This window comes from Electrophorus electricus, chromosome 3, assembly GCF_013358815.1.
Source record: "Electrophorus electricus isolate fEleEle1 chromosome 3, fEleEle1.pri, whole genome shotgun sequence".
Taxonomy (NCBI): Eukaryota; Metazoa; Chordata; class Actinopteri; order Gymnotiformes; family Gymnotidae; genus Electrophorus; species Electrophorus electricus.
Genome location: NC_049537.1, coordinates 25,079,025 through 25,097,486, shown reverse-complemented (window position 1 = coordinate 25,097,486; position 18,462 = coordinate 25,079,025). Strand labels below are relative to the sequence as shown.

The 18,462-nt window shown below is 40.2% G+C and overlaps 1 protein-coding gene across 1 annotated transcript; it reads right to left on the bottom strand.

The window, feature by feature from the left end:
- Nucleotides 1–7,472: 7,472 nt before the first annotated feature.
- Nucleotides 7,473–18,397, bottom strand: LOC113569791 (E3 ubiquitin-protein ligase pellino homolog 2). The gene is made up of 6 exons (XM_026997821.2): nucleotides 18,102–18,397; nucleotides 13,916–14,045; nucleotides 13,654–13,755; nucleotides 12,714–12,911; nucleotides 12,364–12,549; nucleotides 7,473–10,404 (listed from the first exon to the last, which is right to left on the bottom strand). The coding sequence occupies exons 1-6, from the start codon at nucleotides 18,173–18,175 to the stop codon at nucleotides 9,805–9,807; spliced, it is 1,290 nt and encodes a 429-aa protein (XP_026853622.1). The 5' UTR covers nucleotides 18,176–18,397; the 3' UTR covers nucleotides 7,473–9,804.
- Between the last annotated feature and the right edge of the window lie 65 nt (nucleotides 18,398–18,462).

Here is an 18,462-nt window from a genome sequence, read left to right as displayed (position 1 = left end):
GTTTGCAAGTAAATTTCAGTAAGACTGCAATGACACAATAACTCTTTTTCATGGCAGCTGGAATTAACACTAATAACTCTGTTATTAACTGTTAATAACTATTAGTTCTCTTTAATGTTTTCCAAGTCCTCTATAATGACTTGAAATGACTTGATCAAATGACTTCAAATGGTGATCAAATTACCTTGAAATGGTGAGTACTGAATCATGGTACTGCATTAATGAACATCTACACCTCAGTGCCTCTTAGCAACGGTCTTTAAAATGTCAAACAAAAATTGAACCCCCCCCTCTCGTCTCTTTGGCCCAATCCATCTCCCATTCAGCACTGTAAGGCTTGGGTTTCAGTGGACAAAATCTAGCTACAGAGTGCCAGGTTGTGCTGTGGAGAGCAGAATGCGAAAAGAGTAGGTATCATGACAGTGAGAAAAGCCGAGCAAAAGAAAAGAGAAGCAGGCAGATATGGGATGAGAGAGGGATGAGAGAAGTGATGGCATTTCGGGTCTTTATTCCTCTTCCTAAGCTGCTGGTTCTGTTTCCAATCCAATTGGGTGATATGGCCAGGCATGTAAATGACATGCAAAGCAGGGACAGGCATTCATGCCACTGTAAATCTCAAGCACCCTCCCTTTTTCTCCATCTTTTTCCAGTATTGAAACCACCTAATTGTACTTTCTCTCTCTCTAACCCATTATGGTACTTTTTATCATATCACAAACACACTTTTTTTTCCCCAAGAGAAATAATTTAACAAGTAGGGGTTAGTAGTTGAAAAATACAAGTACCCCACTACTGTAATGAACATTTTTGAGAATTTGGTTATTTAGACTTTTGGAGTCTTTTTAACTCTACTACACTTGTCTAACAACTAATTATTTTATGAGTTTAGAACTTTAAAAAATTTAAATGAACAGAAAGAGTAATCACCAAAGATTACTTTGTGACATGTTCACCCAGAAACGTGTGGAAAAATGAGAATAAATACCCAGGTTATACATGTTTTATTTAAGTTATGTTTTATTGTTGTTAAGTACTTGAATACTTTAACTGCATATTTGTACATAATAGTAGATGTTGTAGCCACAGTTACATACTTTGCACTTTCTAAATAATATTGTAAATAATATTGTACTTTTGCACTTCTGGTTAGATGCTAACTGCATTTCATCGGCTGTGTACCTATACTCTGCAAAGTTGAGTGACAAAGTTGAATCACTTTCAACAAAGTAATATTACACAAGTTATATCTACTTCTATTGAAATTAAGAATTTGTGTACTTCTCCAAACACCAATAAACAGGAACAGATTAAAATTTTCATATCACATATATTTTCAACTTCACTTTAATAATACTCCTTGAACTTTACTGGAATTTTACACAGTATTCTTCAATTTGAATTTTTAGGCAAGACAGCTACAGGGCTCCCACCAGCATTCTGACTCATGACTGAATGAATCATGGAAACAGAAAGCGTCTAAAACCTGGTTAACCTACCCCAGATGACTTCAATTTCAGTCTAGTTTCAACAAGTTCAGTTCAAATAGTTAGGTTTGTAAGGTGGTTGTGTTCAACAGCAAAGGGCACAAAAGAAGAGCCATAGAGCACTGAAATCAATATGACAAAGTGAGGCAGAAAATGATGTGAGGAGGTGTTGACAGGGACTAGGATGTCTAACAGGCCAGCATTTGAAACAACATATTTCTCTCATCAAAAACTCAGAAAGAAATCAGTAATGGTACTGGTTCAGGTGTCTGTTCAGCCTAATCCTTTTGACTCTCCCCTTCGTTGAGGGAGGCGCATCAACCAGTGATCACAAAGACTCAGAAATAAAAACTTTCCTTGGCTTTGTATTCATTGCATTTCTTATTTTAAATTGAAGGGACACCAGGGTGCCCAGAATAGAACTGACAAGAGAATAAGGGGGGTTTGGTGGTTAAGATGTTTGTCTCTCAGCACTCAGAACTTGAGTTCAAGTCCCTATCTGGGTGGAGCTTCCATGTTGTCTGTGTGGGTTTCCTCTGGGGTCTCTGGTTTCCTCCCACAGTCCAAAAGCATGGAGGTTAGGTTGATTGGATACTCTAAATTGTCGTGTGTGTGTGTGTGTGTATATATATATATATATACACACACACACACACATGTTCAGTGGTGGTTGGTGCTCTGTCCTGGTCTTAACCCCTTTCCCTGCACCCAGTGCAGTCCCCCAGGGGTCTGTGGTTTTTGATCAAGAGTACACTGTGTGCAAAATTGGCTGCTGCTTCTCATCAGGTGTGTGTGTATAAAAAAAAATTAAAAAATTGATATTTTAAAGCGTCCATGAGTTTGAGAAAGGTATATAAATGCAACTAATAATATTCATACTCATAGTTTCATCTGACTGCACACATTTTCTAAAATAGCAGACATATTCCATTGAAGTATATAACACTTACTATCTTGATTAATCCAAATGGATTTCTGGCACTTGTTTCATTTCTTCTCTCCATATGTCCTCTTCCTCTGTGGTTTGTTGGCATGAAAGGAATGGTGAATGTTCAGTGTTTATGTGCAAAAGAGCTGCATGCAGGCCAAGTCTGGCACATGGTAAGAAAAGTGTCTGAGTGACAGCGCTCAGAGGCTTAGAGTACAAGGCTGACTATCAGCTCATGGACAGACAGAGAGAAGGCTGCTCCATTCAGAGGGCCTGAGATATGCTGTAGGCCAAAAACTGGCTGCGGTCTCCCTCCTGACCCCACACCCCCACCTCCTCCCTCTCACATTACCAACCCCACAAGCACCGGGCACCCAACGCCCGCACCCCAGCACCCGGTGCCACTGCCAGCTGACAGCTCCAAGCTCCATTGCAAATGAATCTCCCTTGCGTTACAATTGCACAGGACAGATTCCATTAGCGCTATCTGAAATTGAGTGGCGCGGCGCATGCCGTTATCAGAGGCGCACTCTAAATAGGCCCACCGCTGTCATTAATCTGCTCAGTGATAGTGCTAGGCACGTCTGTACCGCAACAGCCTGCTGCCTGCCCCTCTCGCATGCAGCATTTAGCATGGAATGAGGGAAAGAGGGACCTTACATTGCACCCACTTTGAGATGGACGGGGGGGGGGGGTCTGGTAACTTGTAACGGACCAGCAGAGCAGCAGTGACATTTCTTACACACACCCCCACACTCTTTCTCTCGCTCTATTGTCAGAGGATTTGCAAGTCAGGAGGTTGGGGATTTTCTCAGCAATGTGTTCTCTGCCCACTCATACTTTTAGATCTGCTCTCACACACTCAAATAGCTTTTGCAAAATCATTAAACCCTGACACACAGCTAAACAGCAGTGAAGCTGTCCCCAAGGAAAGGAGATAGGAGCTGCTACCAAGCATACCCATCATAACCCATCACACAATTTCACATGAGTTTTGCAGAAAACAGGATGATTATATATACACCTATATTTTTAACACACAATGAAGTTTTCTTCACAAACATTTATAAGAAGTTGAAAATACATGAGAGAAGAGAAAGTGGGAGAGAGGTGGATCTATTTTATATTCAGTGCTGTATTATGAAATGTTAGCCCAAAGGTATATGTATTAAGTTGCATGCCATGCAAAGGAGCTAAGTTGTAACCTCTCTCTCACTCTCTGTAATGAGGAAATAAGAGCTCCATTACGCTTTATTCATACTGCTTTAATGGATGAGCCCTGAGGGAAAAACTGGACCAGCAGAGGAGATAGAACACGTAGCTGTGATACTGCATGCATTCACTATACTCTGTGCATAGAAGACACCAGCAACTGAAATTATTTAGAGATATCAGTAATGCTGCCTCATACTTTAACCCCTTGTCTTTTTGATTTAACAATAAGAGACCCATACTTTCAATAACTGTGTGCAAAAAAACCTCAGATCCTTGAAGGGCCTAGGGCTCCTCAGCCACTCATCAGAATTTAAATGCCCTGAGGAGAGCACTTCAGCACATAAACTAAAAATAAACACTGTTGAGGTTACGTTGAAGTTTCAGGTAAATAGCAAAATTTGGACTACATTAAGTTGTAATAAAACAAGAGGCTAGACAAACAAACATGCTGTTTATGAATGGCAGATATACAACAGACAGGATTAACGCAAAAACCCAGTTCTGCTAACAGGATAACATCCATAATAAACTTCATTAATCTTATGAATTCATTAAAAAACATCCTACTTGGTTCATTTTATATAGCTTATAAATATAGATATTCTCTAATATACAACGAGGGCGGTAATGCAAGACTACATACAGCACATAATTGGATTTACAAACTGGGTGGCTAAATTTGTCACACTCTTTGACTCTGCACAAAGTAAGTGTGCCAAACAAGTGCAAAAAGTTTGCACATTTTAAAAAATCCTTACTAAGTGAACTGTTTGAGCAATATAGCTAATGCATGCGATCACAGATCCTCTGCCAGGGTGAGGACCATGGGGACGGTATGAGCAAGGCAGCAAACTGCAGCTCTGCCTCAGCATTTTCCCAACATGGACACTGACAGTAATGGGGAGTGGAGGAGTTGCAAATCCTGCCTGTGAGACCACATCTAAGTCTGCTCTCTTCACCAAGCTCCGGTCCCTTCGTGCTTATATCCACATGGTGTGCTCTCAGCCAAACACACATTCATCCACTCAAATATAGGACAGGCTGATGCATGACAAATATACTATACTGCAAAGGACTATCCAGGCCACTTCATAAGCTGCATATGGAACAGTGTGTGTATATATATAATATTTACTGTATAAACTGAAAAATCTTTCGGATTTAGCATTGCTGTGAATCACTAAACTAATCTTTAGTTGTATAACCACTGTTTCTGAGAACTGCTTCACATATGTTTTGCATGGAGTTGACCAACTTCTGGCACCTGTGAACAGGTATTCCAGCCCAGGATGATTTGACAACTTTCCATAATTCCTCTGCATTTCTTGGTTTTGCCTCAGAAACCTCAGAAGCCACTCCATAACTTTAATTTTGTTGGTCTGTAACCAAGATGCTGCTCGCTTACTGGTGTGTTTGGGGTCGTTGTCTTGTTGAAACTCCCATTTCAAGGGCATTTCCTCTTCAGCATAAGACAACATGACCTCTTCAAGTATTTTGATATATGCAAACGGATCCATGATCCCTGGTATGCGATAAAAACTTTCATCAGTCCACAAAATGTTTATCCATTTCTCTTTAGGCCAGTCCATGTGTTCTTTGGCAAATTGTAACCTCTTCAACACATCTTTTTTTTTAACAGTGGGACTTTGCGAGGGCTTCTTGCTGATAGATTATCTTCACACAGGTGTCTTCTAATTGTCACAGTACTCACAGGTAACTTCCGTCCGTCTTTCATCACCCTGGAGCTGATCATTGGCTAAGTCTTTGCCATTCTGGCTATTCTTTGATCCACTTGAATGGTAGTCTTCCATTTTCTTCCACATCTCTCTGGTTTTGCTTTCCATTTTAAAGCATTGGCGATCATTTTAGTCTAGCAGCCTATCATTTTCTGCACTTCTTTATATGTTTTCCCCTCTCCAATCAACGTTTTAATCAAAGTACACTGCTCTTCCTGAACAATGTCTGGAACAACCCATTTTTCTCAGGTTTTCAGAGAGAAATGCATGTACAACATGTGTTGGTTTCATCCTTAAATAAGGGCCACCTGATTGACATGTTTTTTCACAGAATGAATGACCTCACTAATTGAACTCCACACTGCTTTTCTTTTGAACATGCCCGTTTCAATTAATTTTTCAATTACACAAACTCAGGAGCATGCATATCATGAATGTTGGGTCTGATGGTTTTCTATGACTCTACTACACCTACTGGTAAATTATTTGCCATGTAGTAATATAATTTCTACCAAAAACAGTGATTGATCTGGTTAGTCATGTTGGACTGCTATTATTTTGAACCCAGCTGTGTGTGTGTGTGTGTGTATATATATATATAAAATATATTCGCTGACTTCTAATTAAATCAATCTAGGCCTATTTCTCTCTGCATTTTAGTATTACATTTACTTTGTTCATCACCTTGGCACAGAAAGTGGTAGCTAGACTTATTTACAGCTATTAAAGTAGGGCAAAAATAAAACACAGGCTTGTGATTATTTCTCATTAAATTTAGGAAAGACTATGGACAGTATTCAACTTGCTAAAGCCTAAACACAAATCAAACTGTATTTTAAAACTACATTACTAAAGAATGATTCTCTCAGTAAAATCTTGTAATTTAGTCATTACTGTTATCTGAAACTTTATTGCGCTGCGATAGTTACAAAGTCTTAAATAATATAGTTAATACCATGCACAGCAAGATTTAATGACTTCTCATATCAAACATGAATATTAAGAAGAGAAGGAATTAACTCAGTCAGGTTCATTCGAAGTCAACGATGTACTTTATACTGCCACCCAGTGCCAGTTTTCCATTAAAACACTGTTAGTAGCTAAAATTATATATATAAAAAAGAAATACTTGTCTGACTTCAGCCAAAGATGAAGCTGCCATTAACAAATTACCAACAGAATGAAAGCCACTGGAGGGAAAAAAAAAAATCTAAAAAGGCAATGCTGCCCTCTGCAGGAAGAATTTGTATTTAGTCCACACACACACACACACACACACACACACACACACACACACACACACACACACACACACACACACAATTTGGGAAACGTCTTTTATTAGGTTTTAATTTGTGATTGTCAGTGCACCTTGGGTTTAAGCATAGAAGTGTACCTTTGTGTTCATTGCATGGTTTGATAGCTAGTCATCGAGTCTTTTTCAGTGGAATGTGACAGTGAAGAGGTTACAGGTCATGAACCCTAGTCGGTAAGTAATGCATTACATGGGTCAAACACAAGGTGCAGCCATTTTCACATCATTCAGATAGGATACATCATGACTGACAACACTCAAACTGATCACTTTTTAAGTCACTTTTTCTACCATCTCTAATCCCAGTCAAAGTATAAACTCTTAACAAGGATCCTTTCATCCAGTGTGAGACTATATTAGTAATATAGTTAAATATGGTTATATAAAACCCTTAAAAAAATGTGGACCCTCAGGATGCGGGTAAGCATAAGTATTGAAATACTGTTTTGAAATTGAGCTAATGACTCTTTAGGGGCACATATTCCCAGACCAACCTATATGCAGAGAAATGACAGTAAAATATGCAAGATGGCTGATCAACATAAAAACAAAAACAAAACACCTGCAGGGAAAACACTGCACAGGCTAAACATAATAATTTCACACATCTTGAATATGCCCCTGAATTTCATGTCCTCCTCCAAGATGAAACCTTGTGATTTATGGGACACTGAATTATACTACTTCACAGGCACGTGCACGCACGCCCGCCCGCACACACACACACACACACACACACACACACACACACACACACACACACACACACACACACACACACACACACACACACACACACACACACCCCTATAGCCCTGCTAACAGTGCACACACACCCCTATAGCCCTGCTAACAGTGCCATATGCATTCAGAGAATAGAGACCCTGGGTAGAGTGTAAACTTTTACTTGTGTAAACCTGAGGACACCCATTATCAGTCTGCAGGGGACCAGTGAATCAAAAAGCCCTTAGCAGATTAAGAATGGGGGCAGAACAGCATTTTTGAACCATGTGGAAGACATGGAATAATCTATGCTAGAGCAACAGCCTGCTGCAACACACAACTTCAGTTTAAAACAAGGTGGGTATCTGACTACACTGGCAACTGACTGAACATGCTGCTTCAAAGACATCTGAACTTGACCATGGTCTCAGTGAGCAACAAAACCAAAGTTTGGCCATTCAATCATCATCCAATTTTAGTGGTTGACCAGCTCAGGATAATAGTAAATGCATATTCTCATTGGCACAATGCAACAGAGAGCAAAGAACACCACAAGTCTCTTGAAAAAGGAATCACAAATCACAGAGAAATGCAATTTAGCAGATGTGAATTACATTATGGCAACAAAGAGGAAAAGCCAAAAACCCAGCATGCACCAATTTTATCAATATAAAAATATGTGGTTAAATTGAGATTTCTTCTCTTGCATGAGGTAAAGGAGAGCTTATCTTTCTTTACACCCTACAGTTGTTATGCAGCTTATCTTATCTAGAATGCTAAAAGATGCACAGTGTGAGGCCTGCAGGAGCATGGGCGACTTAGCAGGGGAATGTGTGCCTCACATTGACCAAAACATTCAAACACATTCAAGGATTGCAGTGAACGTGTGATAAAAAATACATATGAATCCTTTAAATTCTATGACGGCTAGCACCAAGGAAGAATTTTACCTAAGCAGTGGAATAGTACATTCATCATATTTGTATTTAGGGCTTCCTATGCCATAGTAGTGTGACACAGTGAGGCATACTTACATCAGCTGTGAACTCTCCAGAACTCAAATCATATATGCACGCACACGCACACACACACAAACACAATGTATGTATGTATGTATCTGTGTGTGTGTGTGTGTGTGTGTGTAGTATATATATATATATATATATAGCAAATATACTGCTATATGCAACACTTGTATATAAAAAAATCTGACCTTGAGTCAAAGTTAGTAACACAATAATCATGTATAAAAATATGACATCTTGACTTTTTCTTAACTACTCTAAATACTGTAGCTACAACTTCTAAGGTCATTTAAATGCTAAAACAATAATAATACCAATAACAATCTATAAAAGAAAAATCACAAAGGCTACATTACTCTCGACTTGGTAAAGCCCTTCAATCAAAGGCCGAGCTCAACCATGTTTAAGTCAGAATCAGGTAGCACACATTTAAGTCATTGCATCTGTCAGCTAAGCTATAGCTTAATTCTAGTAATTCTGTTTATTGCTTAAGATGAGTGTTGCGTAGGGGTGTGTCCTTGCAAGTGTGTCAAGTGAGATGAAATCAAAGATCATAAATTCAGAAAGCACTGAAATTGGCCAAAGATGGGTAAAAAGAAGGCAAAGGAGAAGGGAGTGTGACAGTGCACTGGAAATTTAGTCCCTTGATTAAAGGCTGGATGTTAGGTCTTACAGAATTATTTCTTATGAATACCCATCCTGTGAATTTATATCTTGAGACTTCTAAAAACTAAAAAAAAAGCAACAAAACTAAGAAGCAGAACAGAGACTGATCCAAAAGCATTAATATAAGTATCCAAAGGTTTAATAAACAGCATGCAATAATTGGGGGTTTTAGTGTGAATTGGGACTCAAGAGATACTGTTGTTTAATGGATTCACAAGTTCTGTCTGGCACTGTCCAAACATGGGACGTTTTTGAATACAGACTTTCCAAGGAGTAAGCTTTTGTTTTTTTTTAAATTATGCTAAAACCAATAATAATGCAATTGTCAGTGCCAACCTTAAGAGCTTTGGGTAATGTTATGGTTCTTTGAACACATATTTCAAATGCCACCAAACATGAACCAGCCCAGTAGCCCATCTGAGCATGCTGATATGGCCTAGGGAAAGCCTTGCCTTTTTGATCACCACCAGCAGAATGAATGAGAAAAACAACGGAAAATCTAACGAATTTAAGGATGGCTTTTAACCAGGATAACTCAGGAATGTATTCCAAACAAAGAATACACATGCTGAGTTTAGTGTGTACATACTCTAAGGGAAGCAACAGTAGATGTCATTTTAGCATGTGCATCTACAGTATGAACACATTCCTGAGAAAAATGCTAGTCTCCACAGTACTCCTGTCCTGCCTTCTACCCTCTCTGGCCATTTCATCAATCTATGGGCCCTTGGAAGATAAGGCGGGTGAACCCAGGAATGCCCACCAGCGGGGCTGAGCAGAAGGGACATGTGGGCCGAAAGGCGTGGGTCCCATGCGGCAATGATGTCTCAGCCCAATACCTGGCCGTCCTCTCTGAGCACACATGACCGCAGGGCACGAAGGCATGTGTGGGGGCCCCAGCGTCCACGTAGAAAGCAGGCTCGCAGCCTAGCCAGAGGGGAACGTAGGGACCAACTGATCGGCAGAGGGGGCATTCCCGCCTACCGCCTGTGCCACTGGCGGCCCCTTCCTCCCGGTCACGGGTGCGCTCAGGCCGCTGGCCCCAGTCGTGGCGGCCATGGACGTGACCACAGGTGAGGTAGGCCCAAGGCTGGCGCTCCTCCAGGCTGTGGCTGCGAGGCAGGCTGGGGAAGGCCAGCGTGCTTAGGCCAACGGGGCACTGTGGCCGTGCTGCATTCAGCTCCAGACGGAGGGCATCCAAGTGACGCAGGGTGGGGGCTTTGAGTAAGCCTTCAGCGGTGCGCCACAGCAGGGTCGCACCGCACAGATCCACCAGAGAGCCATCCTGCAGGGCACTGCTCTCACCCTGTGCCTAAGTAAACACAGGAGCATTCAGTGGCATCAAAACAGGCCAAACACACCATTATCAAACACAATTATAGAATATTCCTCCTCTACTGAACACACAGCTCTTTAGCTTCCAGCATTATGTAAACAAAAAAGTGGCACGCGTTCAGCACTTGGCCAATGATGATCTCAGGTTGTGGACATATTTTCCAACTATAGTTGTCTTGATGCGCTGGAACTTGGCTCCAACCCTCAGTCAACACACCTTTCGCTAATCAAGTCCTTCTCAAATCCGATTGACTGGATTGGATACCTGCAGTATCTGCATAAGCAGGTAATGACCACAGGAGAAAGGTGGGTTGGTGAACCGGGTTGGTGAACCTCGCTGATATGAGTTGTGCAGTCCATATGTTTCCCAACTGTCAGCTTGTCAGATGTTTTGCATTACATTATTGCAGCGATACATTAAACACTTACTGCAGTGTGGGAATGCTTCTTTAACACTTTCTTTCTTTGAATTGTTGCACAGTCATCTCCCTAGTGTCACTCATTTATACCCACTAAATCTCTATGGTATGTCACCAACCAACCTGCAAAAGTGAACACGAACACATGCTTCCTGCGAGACATATGAAGAAGGCCACTGCATCTTTTCAAACTGCTGTTCACACAGTCAAAGCTGAACATCCCTAAAGGAAAGTGCTGACTGCCCGGTCATGTGTATGTGAGCTGGCAGATACCCATTTTTGGCAAGAACCAGTGAGGCTCTACATAGGAGAGAAGCAGGGCCAGTTGTGTACTTGTACCCCCAGACATTGATGTTGGGGGTCATGGCATCATTATGGAGTCTAGCTCCCCACATCAGCTGCACCACTCAAGGGGTCTGGGCTGCATATTACAGGTACTGTGATATATACAGAATGCAAGAGCTACCACATTTGCTGTAGCAAATGTGGTAACTTGTCAATTAAACATTCAAGTGAGAGCAAAATTTGTTGGTGGAAGAAGTGTTAGAGCTAAGTGTTAATGTCATGCTACCTGAAAGCCACCTCAAGCACTAGTAGAGTGCATCTGGAAAGTATTCACAGCGCTTCACTTTTTCCACATTTTGTTATGTTACAGCCTTATTCCAAAATGGATTAAATTAATTCCTCGACCCTGACTAGTCTCCCAGTTCCTGCTGCCAAAAAACAACCCCACAGCATGATGCTGCCATCACCATGCTTCACTGTAGGGATAGTATTGGTCAGGTAATGAGCGGTGCCTGGTTTCCTCCAGACATGACGCTTGGCATTCAGGCCAAAGAGTTCAATCTTTGTTTCATCAGACCAGAGAATTTTGTTTGATTTTTTGGGTTTTTTATTTTTAATAAATTTGCAAAAATTCCAAACAAACGTTTTTCACTTTGTCATTATGGGGTATTGTGTGTAGAATATTAAGGGAAAAAAATTATTTAATCCATTTTGGAATAAGGCTGCAACATAAAATGTGGAAAAAGTGAAGCCCTGTGAATACTTTCCAGATGCACTGTAAGTACCAGTCTTGCATAGTTAGAAAGGAATCACAGATTAACTTTTAACTGTTGTCTTTATAGTCCTTTATATAGTTTTATAATATAGGTTCACTACAAGATTGGCCAGATGCTACAAATGTAAATGGAGAGGATTCTGAACCTCCCCCTTACCCTTTGTCAGATTACACAGCAAGCTTTATGCTTCCAATAATAATATCACTGTAATCATAATATCTGGAGCCCTGAAATGCTCTTAATGTACACACTTACATTCAGAATTCAATCAACAGTTTCCCTGTTTTTATTTTAAAAGTATGTTTGCCAAAGCCACTGTTGTTCTTCTGAAATCCCTGAATTTTGAAATGCTACCATTAAGACATATATGCATTGCTTTTCTATGACCTGTGTCTAATTTAGGCTATGGCAGGAGTAAGGGAATTATGGTATCAAACGATTAGTGACCGCATTTACCAACTGGCCACGCACGGGTCCAGATCTGGTCTCTCTCAGGGTGTAGACATCTCCACAGACAGAAATCTCTCTCCACATGCCCTGCTTTGGCTCTTCAGGGAAACCCTGGGTATGCATCACCAGCACCCCATTGGTCGTGAGCCCATCCATATGACCATCTGGGTTCTTCCACTTGGTGGCCTTTTCCTGCAGGAAGAGTGATTAGTATTAAGGGATGATAGAAAAAGGTAGGTTACCTTCTTTCCCCTGGTTTCCCTCCATACAACTCCTTCTGGGTCACCTCCTCCTAATAACATAGTGAAAAGAAAGTATGTCTAAATGTTTTCCAATTGACTGTGAGGAATACTCACCCCAAGGAAAATGTTTTTGGAGGAGTCAAAGCCAGCTGCATAAATACGGGCAGTGTAGGGGGGGTTCCTTTCACAGACCACCCTACAGGCAAAGCGTGAGATTGTGCTGGGGGCAACAGAGGAATCCTCACTCTCTTTTGACCCACCCGGCGTATCGGTCACCACAAAGTCTATGGGGCTCTCAGTGGAGCGACCAATCTAGAAGCAATCACATGCAGAGTGAATTATGGACATTATTTGAAAAAAATTAAATACAAAATTTCAGTCCATGTACATTCCACACTAGGCCTGAACAACTGATCATTTTCAAACTGCAATTTCAAAATGTGATTTTAAAATCATAGCTCTATTAATTACACAGTTAAATATATTCAATTGCTTAATGAGAACAGCTTTAAAAAATTTTAATTAGTGCAGTTAAAATAAATTTTAGTAGCAACTGTGCTAATTCTTTTCATGCAGGAACAAAGTAAGCTCGTAAGTATGCTTGGAAGATGTTTAAAACTATGAATGCTCACCTGGTGCTTAGAACATAACTTAAATTGCAATTGCAATACAGATCTGACAAATCGGCATTACGTATTTTATCAAATTGTCCAGTTCTATTGCATACAATGTTATTTATTTTTTGATCTTTATATTTGGGAGCATTGTTTAAAAACTGGGCTGCAGATTTTGTTGCCACTTTGTAACACGTGACATGACGTATATGAAATATTTTTGAAGCATTATATGTTAGTGTGCTTTGTATCAATACAACATAACTAACACTGAACAGACAGGTCAAAACACATGAAAAATTCTAACTATTAAAACACACCCTATTTGTGTAATTTTGCAGTGAACCCATAATAAAGAAAACGTATCGTGTTGGTTGTGGATGCTAACAATTCATAGCTAAATAAGTGTTGCAATTCCACTGAGACAATCAGTGCCTCACCTGGAACATATCTGTGTCATCGTCATGGCAATATTCCACCACCACAGTCTGATTCCTAGAGAGGGTGAAGGAGATACTGTGCTGACCCCTGCTGTTAACCGCCTGAAACCAAAGCTCAAACATTAATATCAACTGATGTGCTAGTACAAAACTATGCATTTTTTGAAAATGAAAGGTATTGGTTTTAAATGGGTAAGTCACATAAGCTTGTTTAAACTGTAATGAATCTACTTGTCTATTCCTATTACAAGAAACCAAGCACCTTGCTGTCGTGTGGGTTGCTGATGATGTGAACAGCACTTGGCTTGACCCCATTAGCTTTTGCCCTCCTGTATAGAGCAAAACGACTCCTTTTGCGACCCTTATCTCCACCGGGAAGGGAGCCATTGTACCTGAAGATCAACAACAGAAAGAAATCTATAACAAAAGGCACAGACTGACAAAAATCTCAGTTGTTTTTTTTTTTATTTAAAAAGTGATTTTTGGGAACATGAGGTCTTGTGAATGATGTGAAAGGCATGTTTTTCCAATTTGTATCAAGGAGTCCCAGGGGAGTTGTTTATTTACACTACTGAATGCCACTGAAGCAGACCTATACGGAGGTGAAAACCAGGAAGAGAAACATAGCGAGTTTTTTATGCTGAAAAACAAACCTTTGTGCCATGACAAGTTTTGACAGAGGTGTTACCTGGCCACACAATGAATGCCACAAACAGTATTAGACAGAAACATGTCTGGTCTAGTCTTAGAATCAGCCGTTAGGCTGACTGCCTTTACACAATAAACAAGGGAACTTCTTTCTAGTTCTGGCCTCATGAGGGAATGATGAAAAACACAAAGATTCAGATAAGAGGTTTTGAGATTGGTTGAAACCATCAGATGCACCCGATAATCATAATTGGTATAGTGTTCCATGCTCTCTACGTTTTAGAGAGATCTGAATGTTTTGTACACAGTAAGTTTGGCATTCAGTCTCTAGAGTCTACACTCTGTTGTTCTTTCTGCAGCTATTCATGCTATCCAGTGACAAACAGCACAACTAAGGCAAAGCAAGGGAAACTACAGAGATGGTGCCCCAGTGAGTATTCAAAAGGCCCTGATGGCAGTCACAACTCTGAACTATGAACTACAACACTCATTTCCAATCCATTCTCGGAAGTCAGGTTTAAAGTAATAACCACTATTCTATAATAAACTGTTTTGTGCCTATGTCATCTAAGCTCAACAACAAAGAATGACTCTAGGCTAAACAGCAAAGGCAGATGCTTACATTTAAACTATGCAAAAACCTTTGGGATGGTTTCATGCAGGTCGCCAGCAGTCTCACCCAGTTTTGTGGAATGTCTACGCAATTTGCGGTGAGCAGTGGTGCAAAAGCATTGACTGTGCTCAGAGTGGTCAATGTGCCAGTTCAGCACTGCACACTGAGATAGCAGAACTAGTGTTTGCATGAATGCACATGCGCGCACATGCACAAATTAAATATTCAAATACCTTCTCCTCCTGTACTTTCATGCTGACCTAAAAGACTTGGGATGAACAGCTAAGTGAAATATAGCAGTATACATCAATGCAAGAGGAAAAATTTGCCTAGATTAATACATTAAAGAGCACAATTGTTCAGCAGTCTATTCAGATAAAAATAGATGCGTTTCACACCTAGGAATAAAGCAGCACCCATGATTTACCACACAAAATCTCTCATACTAAAACACTGACATAAGGCTGCCACTCACTTCTGAATATACTCCATTTCTATGTCCACAAACCAAGTCAGACCATGATTACTTTCCATTGTAAAAAAGCACAAACTAATACAATTTGTACTGAGCAATTTTTTTTACTTGCTCATATATGTGTGTGTGTGAGCTGTGGAAGCAAAGTGCAATTTGCAGAGGTGATGAAGGATCCTTGTATGAAATGTTCTGTTTCTCTGGAAACTCTGTACTTTACCACAACTTTGAACATCTCAACATGTCTTACTACAGTACACTGCAGTTACTCACCTGAAATCTACTCTGAATATTTTACATAAGTTATATATGTGCAAGTGAAAAAACAGTGTGCTGTATAACTTATATAAAATATTCGAAGTAGATTTCAGGTGAGTAACTGCAGTGTACTGTAGTAAGAGATGTTGAGATATTCAAAAGTTGTAGTAAAGTACAGAGTTTGTGTATAAAGGTGTATGCATATTAAGTACACCTTGCTAGTACCCCCTAGGATTCCCTTTATTAGGTACACCTCGCTAGTACCTCTAAAAGCTCCGTAACTCTTCATGGAATAGATTCAACAAGGCATTGTAAATATTGCTCAAAGATTTTGGTCCATGTTGACATGACTGTAGCAACTGCCTGATGCTGGATTTTCAGCTGCATATCCATGATGTGAATGTCCCATTACACCACATCCCAAAGGTGCTCTACTGTACTGAGATCTGGTGACTTTGGAGGCCATTTGAGTACAGTGAACTGATTGTCATGATTAAAAAACCAGTTCGAGATGATTTGAGCTTTGTGACTTGGCACACTCTCCTGCTTGAAGAAGCCATTAGAAGATGGGTAAACTGTGGTTATAAAGGGAGGGACATGGTTAGCAACAAAAGTCAGGTAGGCTGTGGTGATTAAACAATGCTCAGTTGGTATTAAGGTGTCCAAAGCTGACAGGAGTGGCACCCGATGTGGTCTTCTGCTGCTGTAGCCCATCTGTTTCAAGGTTCAAAGTTTGTGCCTTCAGAAATGCTCTTCTGCATACCATAGTTGTAACAATAGGTTATCTGAGTTACTGTTGTCTTTCTATCAGCTCAAACCAGTCTGGCCATTCTCCTCTGACCTCTGGCATCAACAAGGTATTTTTGAACTGAGAACTGCCGCTCACTGAATATTTTCTCTTTTTTGGACTATTCCCTGTAAACCCCAGGGGTGGTTGTGTGTGAAAATCCCAGCAGATCAGCAGTTTCTGAAATACTCGGACCAGCCCGTTAACTACCATCTAGACTACCATTAACAACCATACCATCAAAGACATTTAAATCACCTTTCTTCCACATTCTTATGCTCAGTTTGAACTTCAGCAGGTCATCTTGACCATATCCACATGTCTAAAGTTGACTTACTAATTATACATTTGCATTAATGAGCAGTTGTACATGTGTACCTAATGAAGTGGTCGGTTTACTTATATATCAAATCCTAAAATGAGTTTAAACTCCATTTTATATTCATAAGCAGCTTGTAACCAGCACTAAAAATGAGAAATCTAGAATAAATTAACAAAACAGAACAAAACTCAAACTCAAGTTTGCTTACTAACCTTAAATAGATCACTTACTTTAATGTTTAATGGAATACTCATGTTTTAGCATCATAAAGTAAATTAAGAACAGAATAATACTGAAAACCAAACAGGTTAAAAAGGCTTGCTCATTATTTTGAATTAGATTTCACAGGAGTATTCAATTAAATTTTCGTTTCCACTCGTAATTAGCAAGACAACAGGAAGTGCATATATGGCACGACCACAAAGGAAGTACACCAGCGTCCTGTCCCACCGCACTATTGGAAGGGGGGGGGGAGAAACAGTTGATAAGCAGTTGATAAGCAGTTTAATATCTTTTTTTTATAGTTTAATATCTCTCAAACCATTTGGAACCTCTTAGCACAAGCCCCACATGCGATAGCTGTAGCTATAATTAAACTTTAAACCACAATAATTAATTCCCCTGTCGTTTACTGTATTATACTGTGACAGACCTGTCAAGCCTCATTCATTTGCAACTCACCCAGTGGCGTATGGCAACAAGTGGGACCGATAGACTGGGACTTAGATCGAGCAACTTACACTCACAAAGAATGGGGCAGACGGGGGAAAGGTGGGGCAATCAAGTTCAAGAACTCAGGTAAACGCCTTAAGTTATATCACTGCAGCTTTATCTTGTTCTGCAAGACGAACGCCTAGGTAGCTAACACTTAGCCACCACTAGACACTTTCAACATGTTATTACTCTGGAAAGCCCAAGTAGGCAGCAACATTTTGCTAACACTTCCAGACCAGCGTTATAGTTGGCTAACTAACGCTATCACTATAATTCGGTAGTGTTAGCTAGCCAGTATGCAACAGAATGGCAATCTCAGCACCGTTTTCTGTTACAAATTTAAGTTATTTCTCAATCTAGAGTGTTTCAGTTGGACAATGTGATTTACTGATAAATATTATTTTTTCATATTAATGCTAGCTAGCTAAGTGTTTAAAATTCACAAGTGCTGTTCGTCTAGTTAAAGCCCTTGCTTAGGCTACTTCTCAACACTGTTAGCTAGGGTTAGCTCATTTGAAAACCATTCTGCTAGCCACCTAACAAATACAAAATCAGTATCTAAGAGGATATTTTAGAATGGTTCCTCGAAAGGAGGTTATGGGAGTCAATTGCCATGTGAACCTAAACTACTCACCCGAGTATCACCAACTCGCCGTATTTCACCGGATCTTTTGAGCGGGCATGTTCGTCCTGATTCGGCGACAACATGGGAATGAAAAACGTCGCTTTCCCAATGCTTTCCTTGTTACAAACGACCAAACCAGCCCTTCAAAACCAGGAACAAGTAAAAACGGTGTATCGAGAGTTGATGCTAGGCGACCGTTCTAACAGAAATATGAGTCGGATATGTTAGGGTGATTTATTTAGGAAACGTAACATATCTCTATAATTTGTTCGGGAAGCCTGGATCAGTTTGGAACGAATATTCGAACCAAGTCTGTATCACTGGTAGGTGCTGAAAAAACAGCTCGCGGCAGAGTGGAATATACCATTCT